The following is a 12652-nucleotide window of genomic DNA, read 5'->3' on the forward strand; positions in this document are numbered from 1 at the left end:
ATACAGGAGGGTAAGAGGCGTGCAAGGAATAAAGTGAATTGGAACAGAGTGGTATACCGGGGTTGATGAGTTGTCAATGGACTGAACCAGGGCATGTGAATTGTCTTAAGTAAACATTGACAGCCATATGCATATATACACATGTACATATTCATACTTGCTTGCCTTCATCAATTCCCGGTGCCACATCCCCCCGCACACACACACACAGGAAACAGCATCGCCAACCCCTGTGTCAGCAAGGTAACACCAGGCAAACAGACAAAAAATGCTACTTTTGTTCACACTCAGTCTCTAGCTGTCATGTGTAATGCACAGAAACTACAACTACCTATCCCCGTCCATGCCCCACAGACCTTTCCATGGTTTACCCCAGATGTTTTACATGCCCTGGTTCAGTCCATTGATAGCATGTCAGTAGATTCGCATATACATATACATGCATACATGCACATACACATATATATATATACACATATGCATATGTATTTTTTTTATTATATTTAGTAGCTGTTTCCTGCTTTAACGAGGTGGCACAAGGAAACAGACGAAGAATATCCCAATCAGTCATATACACATATATATACATAAACATCCATACACACACATATACATACATATACATTTCATTGTATACTTACATATGCATACACAGAAATATACATATATACACTTGCACATATTCATACTTGCTGCCTTCATCCTTTCCTTTTGCCACCCTGCCACACAGGAAAGTAGCACTGCTACTCCGTGCTTCAGTAAGGTAGCGCCAGGAAAAGACAAAATGCCACATTCATTCACACTCAATCTCTAGCAGTCATGTGTAATGCACTGAAACCACAGCTCCCTTTCCACATCCAGGCCCCACAGACCTTACCATGGTTTAACCCAGATGCTACACATACCCTGGTTCAATCCATTGACAGCTTGTCGACTCCAGTATACCACATCATTCCAATTCACTCTATTCCTTACGCACTTTTCACCCTTCTGAATGTTCAGGCCCCAATCATTCAAAATCCTTTACACGTTATTCTTTCATCTCCAAGTTGGTCTCTCAGTTCTTGTTTCTTCCACTTCTGACACATATATCCACTTTGTCAGTCTTTCCTCGCCCATTCTCTCCATGTGTCCAAACCATTTCAACACACTCTCATCTGGTCTTGCAACCACACTCTTCTTATTACCAAGCATCTCTTTTACTTTTTCATTACTTACTCGGTCAAACCACCTCACACCATATATTGTTCTCAAACATCCACCCTCCTTTGCACAACCCTATCTATAGCCCAAGCTGCACAATAATATAGCATTGTTGGAACCACTTTTCCTTCAACCACTTCCATTTTTGCTCTCTGAGATAACAGTCTTGCTTTCCACACATTCTTCAATGTTCCCAGAACCTTCGTCCCCTCACCCACCCTGTGATTCACTTCTGCCTCCATGGTTCCATCCACTGCTAAGTCCACTCTCAGATATCTAAGACACTTCACTTCCTCCAATTTTTCTCCATTCAAACTTTTATCCCAATTAACTGGTCTCTCAACCCCACTGAACCTAATAACCTTGCTCTTATTCACATTTACTCTCAACTTCCTCCTTTCACGCACTTTACCAAACTCAGTCACTAACCTCTGCAGTTTCTCACCCAAAGCAGCCACCAGCTTTGTATCATCAGCAAACAACAGCTAACTCATTTCCCAAGCCCTCTCATCCACAACAGACTGCATACTTGCCCCTCTCTCCAAAACTCTTGTATTCACCTCCCTAACCATCCCATCCACATACATATACATACACACGTGTAATGCACGTGTAATGCGCCGAAACCACAGCTCCCTTTCCACATCTAGGCCCCACAAAACTTTCCATGGTTTATCCCAGACGCTTCACATGCCCTGGTTCAGTCCATTGACAGTACGTCGACCCTGGTATACCACATCGTTCCAATTCACTCTAAACCTTGCACACCTGTCACCCTCCTGTATGTTCAGGCCCCGATCGCTCAAAATCTTTTTCACTCCATCCTTCTATCTCCAATTTGGTCTCCCACTTCTCGTTCCCTCCACCTCTGACACATGTATCCTCTCTGTAAATCTTTCCCTACTTGTTCTCTCCATGTGACCAAACCATTTCAATACACCCTCTTCTGCTGTCTCAACCACACTCTTTTTATTACCACACATCTCTCTTACCCTTTCATCACTTACTCAATCAAACCACCTCACACCACATATTGTCCTCAAACATCTCATTTCCAACACATCCACCCTCCTCCGCACAACCCTATCTATTGCCCACGCCTCGCAACCATATAACATTGTTGGAACACTATTCCTTCAAACATACCCATTATTGCTCTCCAAGATAATGTTCTTGCCTTCCATACATTCTTCAACGCTCCCACTTCCCAAGCCCTCTTATCCATAACAGACTGCATACTTGTCCCTCTCCAAAACTCTTGCATTCACCTCCCTAACCACCCCATCCATAAACATATTAAACAACCATGGAGACATCACGCACCCCTGCCACAGACTGACATTCACTGAGAACTAATCACTTTCCTCTTCCTACTCGTACACATGCCTTACATCCTCGAGAAAACTTTTCATTGTTTCTAGCAACTTGCCTCCCACACCATAGACTCTTACTGCCTTCCACAGAGCATCTCTGTTAACTCTGTCATATGCCTTCTCCAGATCCATAAATGCTACATACAAATCCATTTGCTTTTCTAAGTATTTCTCACATACATTCTTCAAAGCAAACACCTGATCCACACATCCTCTACCACTTCTGAAACCATGCTGCTCTTCCCCAATCTGATGCCCTGTACATGCCTTCACCCTCTCACTCAATACCCTCCCATATAATTTCCCAGGAATACTCAACAAACTTATACCTCTGTAATTTGAACACTCACCTTTATCCCCTTTGCTTTTGTGCAATGGCACTATGCATGCATTCTGCCAATTCTCAGGCACTTCACCATGAGCCATACAATCACTGAATATCCTCATATGTCCATAGTATTTCATGACACTCAGCCCTGACCTATGCAGCCAAAAGATTGATATGGGTTGAGTCACAGAGTTCAAGAACCTAGGCTGTGGAAGTGAGTTATTTGAGAGGAACATGTGGTATAACAGTATTGAATGAAGAATGTAATGAGAGGGTGTATGAGAGATTTTTTTTTTTTTTTTTTTTTTTTTTTAATACTTTGTCGCTGTCTCCCGCGTTTGCGAGGTAGCGCAAGGAAACAGACGAAAGAAATGGCCCAACCCCCCCCCATACACATGTACATACACACGTCCACACACGCAAATATACATACCTACACAGCTTTCCATGGTTTACCCCAGACGCTTCACATGCCTTGATTCAATCCACTGACAGCACGTCAACCCCTGTATACCACATCGCTCCAATTCACTCTATTCCTTGCCCTCCTTTCACCCTCCTGCATGTTCAGGCCCCGATCACACAAAATCTTTTTCACTCCATCTTTCCACCTCCAATTTGGTCTCCCTCTTCTCCTCGTTCCCTCCACCTCCGACACATATCCTCTTGGTCAATCTTTCCTCACTCATTCTCTCCATGTGCCCAAACCATTTCAAAACACCCTCTTCTGCTCTCTCAACCACGCTCTTTTTATTTCCACACATCTCTCTTACCCTTACGTTACTTACTCGATCAAACCACCTCACACCACACATTGTCCTCAAACATCTCATTTCCAGCACATCCATCCTCCTACGCACAACTCTTTCCATAGCCCACGCCTCGCAACCATACAACATTGTTGGAACCACTATTCCTTCAAACATACCCATTTTTGCTTTCCGAGATAATGTTCTCGACTTCCACACATTTTTCAAGGCTCCCAAAATTTTCACCCCCTCCCCCACCCTATGATCCACTTCCGCTTCCATGGTTCCATCCGCTACAGATCCACTCCCAGATATCTAAAACACTTCACTTCCTCCAGTTTTTCTCCATTCAAACTCACCTCCCAATTGACTTGACCCTCAACCCTACTGTACCTAATAACCTTGCTCTTATTCACATTTACTCTTAACTTTCTTGTTATGGCAGGGAATTTAAAGGGAATGATTTATGGAGTGGTAGTGAAGGTAAAACATAATATTTTGAAGTGGTTTAGAGATGTGGAAAGGATGCAAGATGGGAATTTAGAAGAGTGTATGATAGTATGATTAATGGGCTTGGTGTGAGAGGAACACCACCTTTGACTTGGGGAATTAGTGTGGAAGAGTACTGGGGGAGAGAAATGGGGGAAGGATGTGTGGAATGATGTATGCAAGGGAAGCATGTAAGAAATGGAGCAAATGGAGATTCTTTTGCCATGGCCACCCCCATGATAGGAGTTCCAGGAGGGAATGAGTGATAGAGATATCATTACCCACTATTTCCAGGTTACACAGTATCTCTTCATTGTTTACATACCATCATTGTCAGTCATATCCATTACAAGTTGTTTTTTCTGAGGTTTGAATGAAGCACCTGAATATGTGGGAAAATTAACCAATTGGCTGCATATTTTTGTGCAGAAGGCAGTTTCCCAGTGATGTAAATTTTCCATTAAAAATGAAATTTGTTCTTTTGACTTTGTTACCACCTTTCTATTATGGCAAGACTATGAAATTTCCATATAGGACATTAGAGTTGCCTGAAAGTAATATTGAATAGTGAAAAGTATCATTTCAGAAACTGAAAATATCACAATTGATTATTGATAAATGGTATAAACATGTAACAAAATATCCCAAAAGTATAATCGTAAAACAACTAATAGAGTATTTTCTTTGTAGACTGTAAGATACTGTAAATTCTGTAGCATTATATTTGATAAAAAGTCTCCCAGAAATGTAGCAATGACCCAGCAAATGGCTGTCTTTTGAACGATGTTAACAAAAGTTGAGCCTCATATCAAATGGGATTTTTTTTTTTTGTTTTGACTGAGGTCTAGCCATGCAGGTAAAGGGTCAAAGGTGTGATATAAGAACATAAACCAAAGTATACAATGAACTTCAAATATATATATGGAGTTTACATGGTAAATATTAAAGAACTTATTTTTTATTTTTTATTTTATTATACTTTGTCGCTGTCTCCCGCGTTTGCGAGGTAGCGCAAGGAAACAGACGAAAGAAATGGCCCAACCCCGCCCCATACACATGTATATACATACGTCCACACACGCAAATATACATACCTACACAGCTTTCCATGGTTTACCCCAGACGCTTCACATGCCTTGATTCAATCCACTGACAGCATGTCAACCCCGGTATACCACATCGCTCCAATTCACTCTATTCCTTGCCCTCCTTTCACCCTCCTGCATGTTCAGGCCCCGATCACCCAAAATCTTTTTCACTCCATCTTTCCATCTCCAATTTGGTCTCCCTCTTCTCCTCGTTCCCTCCACCTCCGACACATATATCCTCTTGGTCAATCTTTCCTCACTCATTCTCTCCATGTGCCCAAACCACTTCAAAACACCCTCTTCTGCTCTCTCAACCACGCTCTTTTTATTTCCACACATCTCTCTTACCCTTACGTTACTCACTCGATCAAACCACCTCACATCACACATTGTCCTCAAACATCTCATTTCCAGCACCTCCATCCTCCTGCGCACAACTCTATCCATAGCCCACGCCTCCCAACCATACAACATTGTTGGAACCACTATTCCTTCAAACATACCCATTTTTGCTTTCCGAGATAATGTTCTCGACTTCCACACATTCTTCAAGGCCCCCAGAATTTTCGCCCCCTCCCCCACCCTATGATCCACTTCCGCTTCCATGGTTCCATCCGCTGCCAGATCCACTCCCAGATATCTAAAACACTTCACTTCCTCCAGTTTTTCTCCATTTAAACTCACCTCCCAATTGACTTGACCCTCAACCCTACTGTACCTAATAACCTTGCTCTTATTCACATTTACTCTTAACTTTCTTCTTCCACACACTTTACCACACTCAGTCACCAGCTTCTGCAGTTTCTCACATGAATCAGCCACCAGCGCTGTATCATCAGCGAACAACAACTGACTCACTTCCCAAGCTCTCTCATCCCCAACAGACTTCATACTTGCCCCTCTTTCCAAAACTCTTGCATTTACCTCCCTAACAACCCCATCCATAAACAAATTAAACAACCATGGAGACATCACACACCCCTGCCGCAAACCTACATTCACTGAGAACCAATCACTTTCCTCTCTTCCTACACGTACACATGCCTTACATCCTCGATAAAAACTTTTCACTGCTTCTAACAACTTTCCTCCCACACCATATATTCTTAGTACCTTCCACAGAGCATCTCTGTCAACTCTATCATATGCCTTCTCCAGATCCATAAATGCTACATACAAATCCATTTGCTTTTCTAAGTATTTCTCACATACATTCTTCAAAGCAAACACCTGATCCACACATCCTCTACCACTTCTGAAACCACACTGCTCTTCCCCAATCTGATGCTCTGTACATGCCTTCACCCTCTCAATCAATACCCTCCCATATAATTTACCAGGAATACTCAACAAACTTATACCTCTGTAATTTGAGCACTCACTCTTATCCCCTTTGCCTTTGTACAATGGCACTATGCACGCATTCTGCCAATCCTCAGGCACCTCACCATGAGTCATACATACATTAAATAACCTTACCAACCAGTCAACAATACAGTCACCCCCTTTTTTAATAAATTCCACTGCAATACCATCCAAACCTGCTGCCTTGCCGGCTTTCATCTTCCGCAAAGCTTTCACTACCTCTTCTCTGTTTACCAAATCATCTTCCCCAACCCTCTCACTTTGCACACCACCTCGACCAAAACACTCTATATCTGCCACTCTATCATCAAACACATTCAACAAACCTTCAAAATACTCACTGAGTGCCATCTCCTTCTCACATCACCACTACTTGTTATCACCTCCCCATTTGCGCCCTTCACTGAAGTTCCCATTTGCTCCCTTGTCTTACGCACTTTATTTACCTCCTTCCAGAACATCTTTCTATTCTCCCTAAAATTTAATGATACTCTCTCACCCCAACTCTCATTTGCCCTTTTTTTCACCTCTTGCACCTTTCTCTTGACCTCCTGTCTCTTTCTTTTATACATCTCCCTCTCAATTGCATTTTTTCCCTGCAAAAATCGTCCAAATGCCTCTCTCTTCTCTTTCACTAATACTCTTACTTCTTCATCCCACCACTCACTACCCTTTCTAATCAACCCACCTCCCACTCTTCTCATGCCACAAGCATCTTTTGCACAATCCATCACTGATTCCCTAAATACATCCCATTCCTCCCCCACTCCCCTTACTTCCATTGTTCTCACCTTTTTCCATTCTGTACTCAGTCTCTCCTGGTACTTCCTCACACAGGTCTCCTTCCCAAGCTCACTTACTCTCACCACCCTCTTCACCCCAACATTCACTCTTCTTTTCTGAAAACCCATACAAATCTTCACCTTAGCCTCCACAAGATAATGATCAGACATCCCTCCAGTTGCACCTCTCAGCACATTAACATCCAAAAGTCTCTCTTTCGCACGCCTGTCAATTAACACGTAATCCAATAACACTCTCTGGCCATCTCTCCTACTTACATAAGTATACTTATGTATATCTCGCTTTTTAAACCAGGTATTCCCAATCATCAGTCCTTTTTCAGCACATAAATCTACAAGCTCTTCACCATTTCCATTTACAACACTGAACACCCCATGTATACCAATTATTCCCTCAACTGCCACATTACTCACCTTTGCATTCAAATCACCCATCACTATAACCCGGTCTCGTGCATCAAAACCACTAACACACTCATTCAGCTGCTCCCAAAACACTTGCCTCTCATGATCTTTCTTCTCATGCCCAGGTGCATATGCACCAATAATCACCCATCTCTCTCCATCAACTTTCAGTTTTACCCATATTAATCGAGAATTTACTTTCTTACATTCTATCACATACTCCCACAACTCCTGTTTCAGGAGTATTGCTACTCCTTCCCTTGCTCTTGTCCTCTCACTAACCCCTGACTTTACTCCCCAGACATTCCCAAACCACTCTTCCCCTTTACCCTTGAGCTTCGTTTCACTCAGAGCCAAAACATCCAGGTTCCTTTCCTCAAACATACTACCTATCTCTCCTTTTTTCACGTCTTGGTTACATCCACACACATTTAGGCTAATACTATAGTAGAATACTATAGTAGTACACTGTACCATACAGTTTTACTCTGAATGAACATATGGCAACTGTGCCCTTGTTGTATAGATTAACTTCTTTTATTTAAAGTCATTATGGACTTCTCAAGTCTTCATTTCTGGCAGGAATGTCATTATGGACTACCGTAGTCTTCATTTCTGGCAGATACTGTTATGGATTAACAAAGTATTTGGTTCCAGCAGAAAACTAGGAAATGCAGGAAATATCCTGCTCTGAATATATGAACAGTAAATATCTATATGAAATCTTGTTTCATCTAATACAAGATTTTTGTATTGAACTCCTTTATATTGTCTTGTTATCAGTTTCCAGGAGGGGAGAATAGAATACTTGTGTCCTCATGATGATGAGGATGTTGTTGCTACAAATTTTAAACGTGGCATTCTCTCTGCTTTCCAAATGAAAGTGACAGATGTGACGGACAACAGTGAGGTTCTAGTTGATGAGGTAAGAGAAACATTCAAGAAGAAATATTCCATAGACATGTGAATTATTATGTATAGATGGAAGTCAAGGTATTCTAAGTTCTTAAAGTTATGCATTTCCTTTTATGAGAGCAAACTGTTTCAGAATGATGTGTCTGGGAAGTGTGAGACAAGGTATATTTTGAGCAACCAGAATGATTTAGTGGTCAGCAAGACCAAGCACAATTGCCACTCAAATGGATATTTTCCCTACATTCCCCACACTCGCTATTCTACAAACACCTTCAGTTTGCAGCTACCTTTCTTCAGGTGAGTCTTATTATATATTTTGATGTTGAATATGATTTTGTATTTATTTTCTCATTAAGTGTTGCACTCATTCCAGTCTTGTTTGTCCTTCTTTTTAAGTTCATTGTATAAGAATGCCTTTAGGTAGCAGCTATCATATTCTAAGGCACATCCAAAATTATCATGAAACAAAAAGTATTGTAACCAGGTAGGTTAGGAGGTGCTGCTACTGTGAAAAGTAAAAAAAAAAAGCTCAAAATTTGGAAAGTTGTCAAGTTTCAGTACCTCAAGGGGATACTCTAGTTTTTCTAGAGTATCTAAATCTCACTGTGCTTTCTCGTGGTTATCTCATTGATACAACCCTTAGGAGTGGAACTAAAGAGCAATCCTTTTAAATCAGTAGAAACACCTGAGGTGTGTTGTGACTTTTTATTTTTTGGACAATTTTGAAGCCTTGAAACCTCAGGAAATACTGCGCTAGAGTTGTCCTCTGCTAGTGACCTGTCAAGGGAGAGGCCGAAAAGGCTAAGAAGCAGCACTGGAGTCTACCAGTCATACCAAGGATTAAAGGAGACAAGTAGTTGAGGTTGATGGCATTGAATGTGAACAGTACAACTGGTGAGAGTAAAAGGAGGGAGCTTGTAGAGAAGTTTAAAAATTGTAGCTTGGATGTGCTGGGATTAAGGGAATCCGACATCCTTGGGCAGGGTGTGTGGAGTGAAAATTGAATGATGAATACAAGTTATGGGAGGGCATTGAAGGAGGAGTGGTATGAATGGGAATGAGTGAAAATTACCAGGGAAGAGGCAAAGAAGGATGTGCAGTTCTGTTATCACCAAGAGTGTGGGAGGATGTTACAGAGCATGGATTGAATGGATCAAAAATAGTGTGAGTGAGAGGAAAGATTGGGATGTGAAATATGTATGGGTGTGTTTATTTTTATCTGTGAATATGAAGACTGTGCAAGATAAGGGTGAAATGAAGAGCTTTGCTTGAGAAATTTGAATGATTGTGTAAATGGTTTTGAGAATGAGACAGACATGGTTGTATTGGGCAGTATGAATGCAAAAGTGGGATGTGATGAAATTGATGAGATGATTGGTAAATGGGGAGTACCTGGAGTAAATGAGAATGGAAGTTATCATTTGGATATCTTTGTTGAGATAGTTTTATTCCTTGCAATCTCCCTTTTTCAGCACAAGATGATCCATAAATATACATGGGTGAGGAATGATGGAACGGAAGAGCAAAAGGCTTCAATTAACTAGGCTGTGCTCGATGTTAGAGTTGTAAGAGAATTCTTTGGAGACTGACCATTTTGTTGTGCTAGATGTTAGAGTTGTCAGAAAATTCTTTGGAGACTGACCATTTTGCTGTTCTTGTGGGAATGAGGATCAATAAAACGTTTAGAGAAATGATATTAAAGGTTGTAGAATTAGCGATAGGATACAGAATCATGAGATATTGGAAGAAAAAGGGCAGTTCATGGTAGACAGAAGAGATTAGAAATGCTGAGGAAGAGAAAAAAGACATGGTAGATTGCTTGATAAACACGTACCAGTGGAAGTTCAGCTAAGGGGGAGGGAATAATATAATTAAGTGGAATGTTAAAAAGCTGATAGGTGAAAGCAAAGAAAGAGTAGATGAAGATTTTTGAAGAAAGTTAAGTGGAACCTTTTGGAATAATAAGAAACTATACTGAAGTATGGGTGATTGCAGGTAAATGCAAATAAAAGTAAAGTAATGGTGTTTGAAAGGAAACAGAGTGAAAGCATAGATTTTGTAAAACCATATAGAGTGAAAGAAGAAAGAGTACTAAATTGTGCTTTGGATATGGAGGGAGAAAGACTGGAAGAGATGAGAAAATTCAAGTGTTTTGGCTAAGTTTGGTGATATGGAAGGAGAGATAAGGAAGAGAGTAGTACAGGGTAGAAGAATCATTGGGTCTCTTAATAGAATAATGAAGGGTAGAGGTGTAAGAATGGTAGTGAAGAGAAGACTAAGGGACAGCATAGTCCTCCCCAGCCTGACCTATGTAGTCGTTAGATGGACATGTAATGAGTCACAGGGGTCAAGATTCAGACAGTGGAAATGAGCTATTTGAGAGGAGCATATGGTGTGACTAGATAGAATAAAGAAAGAAATGAAGGGGTGTATGAGAGATGTGGTGTGGCAGCGAATACAAAGGAAATGAATTGTGGAGTGGTAGAATGGGTGAAATAATACTTTGAGGTGGTTTAGGCTTGTGGAAAAAATGTAAGACTGGGAGTTTACAAGGAGATTTTATGCTAGTACAGCTATAGGGGTTTATGGGAGAGGAAGACCACCTTTGGCATTGGCAAATTGAGTGGAGGAATAGTGGAGGAAGAGAAATGGTGGAAGAATGTGTGGAATGGTGTGTGCGAGGGAGGCATTTAAGGACAGGGATGAGTGGAGACTTTTGTCATGGCCATCCCTTGATGGGAGTTCCCAGAAGGAATGGGCATCCTAGATATAGATAGATAGATAGAAAAAGATTAGCCCCAGAACAGGTTCACTTGCAATGTCTCTCCAGAGGGATCTAATTGCTGGAAGAAGGCTTTGTCCCAATACCTCATGATACTGAAGGGGAAGCATTATGGACCCTTACAGGGGAAGTTGATTTTTAAAAAGGTATGTTACGGCAGAAGCTACGTGTATAGTATCCTTTAAATTCAGCCAGACATAATTCCTCCAAAGTAAAATTTCAGGGAAGGGAGGGGAGCTGTGTGAAGTTGATGGCCAGTGATTTGCATTTTAGAAGAGAACATCCCTACTTTCATTCTAGTATATCATATCAGAATTGTAGAACCCTAATTTCTTTGAGTCATATATGAATATCTGAATTGGGTACCAAGCTGTGTACAGTGGTGAGTGTAAGCACCTTGTGGTTTGTATTGCTGAGGAGAGCATATTCTGTCTTTTCTTTAGGATGTGTGAAGTTCGGTAGAGACACCAATTTCCTATCCCCAGAAGTGGCCAGCCTTGCATTTCAGTGGGTGATAGAAAGATTCCCTGTGAAGCATGAACTGTGGATAGCACAACAGTCTTACTCATCAGCTTTCTCTAGGGAACTGTAAAAGTTCTTAGGTGCACACTTTTATGGTGGTGAGTGCTGTTCTGGTGTGTCCATCACTGGACCAAGAGATATAAATCTAGAAGCAAAAGAAATCAAAACACAGCCAAAAGTAAGAACTCCTCATGTACCTTTGAAATGAATTTAGAAAAATGTGATTGGTACAAATGGACAAGGTTTGCAAGAATGGTTAATGAGAATGAGAAGTAAGGTGAAGGAAAAAAGTGATAATGGATCATGCTGAAGGAAATTTTGTTGTATCAAAGTTGAGAAAGCACAGTTGAAAATAACCCATTCAAAGTGCATCCCTTTCCAGTGGTCTAAAACACAAAAACCGATGGAGGATAGAGGTAGTAGGTAGGAACATTAGGTAGACACATTAGGTAGAAGTAGTTGGTAGAAACATTAGATAGGAGCCTCTGAGAACTGTGCTAGAGTTGCCACCTGTCAGTGGCCTGTTAAGGTTGAGGTACTAAAGGCTAAGAAGTAGCACTGGAGTTTTCCAGTTATGGAGACTTTTCCTGTGTTAACCCCATTGATGGAGTTCCCAAAGGGAATGGGTAT

At 41.2% G+C, this 12652-nt stretch overlaps 1 protein-coding gene across 1 annotated transcript in view; it reads left to right on the forward strand.

The window, feature by feature from the left end:
• The window catches only part of LOC139761485 (uncharacterized), a 419732-nt gene that overhangs the window by 44203 nt on the left and 362877 nt on the right, over window positions 1-12652 (forward strand). Inside the window, 2 exon segments of the mRNA XM_071685744.1 lie at window positions 8587-8728; window positions 8852-9015. Coding sequence (XP_071541845.1) covers window positions 8587-8728; window positions 8852-9015 — 306 coding nt within the window.

Source organism: Panulirus ornatus, chromosome 40, assembly GCF_036320965.1.
Source record: "Panulirus ornatus isolate Po-2019 chromosome 40, ASM3632096v1, whole genome shotgun sequence".
NCBI classification, from domain to species: domain Eukaryota; kingdom Metazoa; phylum Arthropoda; class Malacostraca; order Decapoda; family Palinuridae; genus Panulirus; species Panulirus ornatus.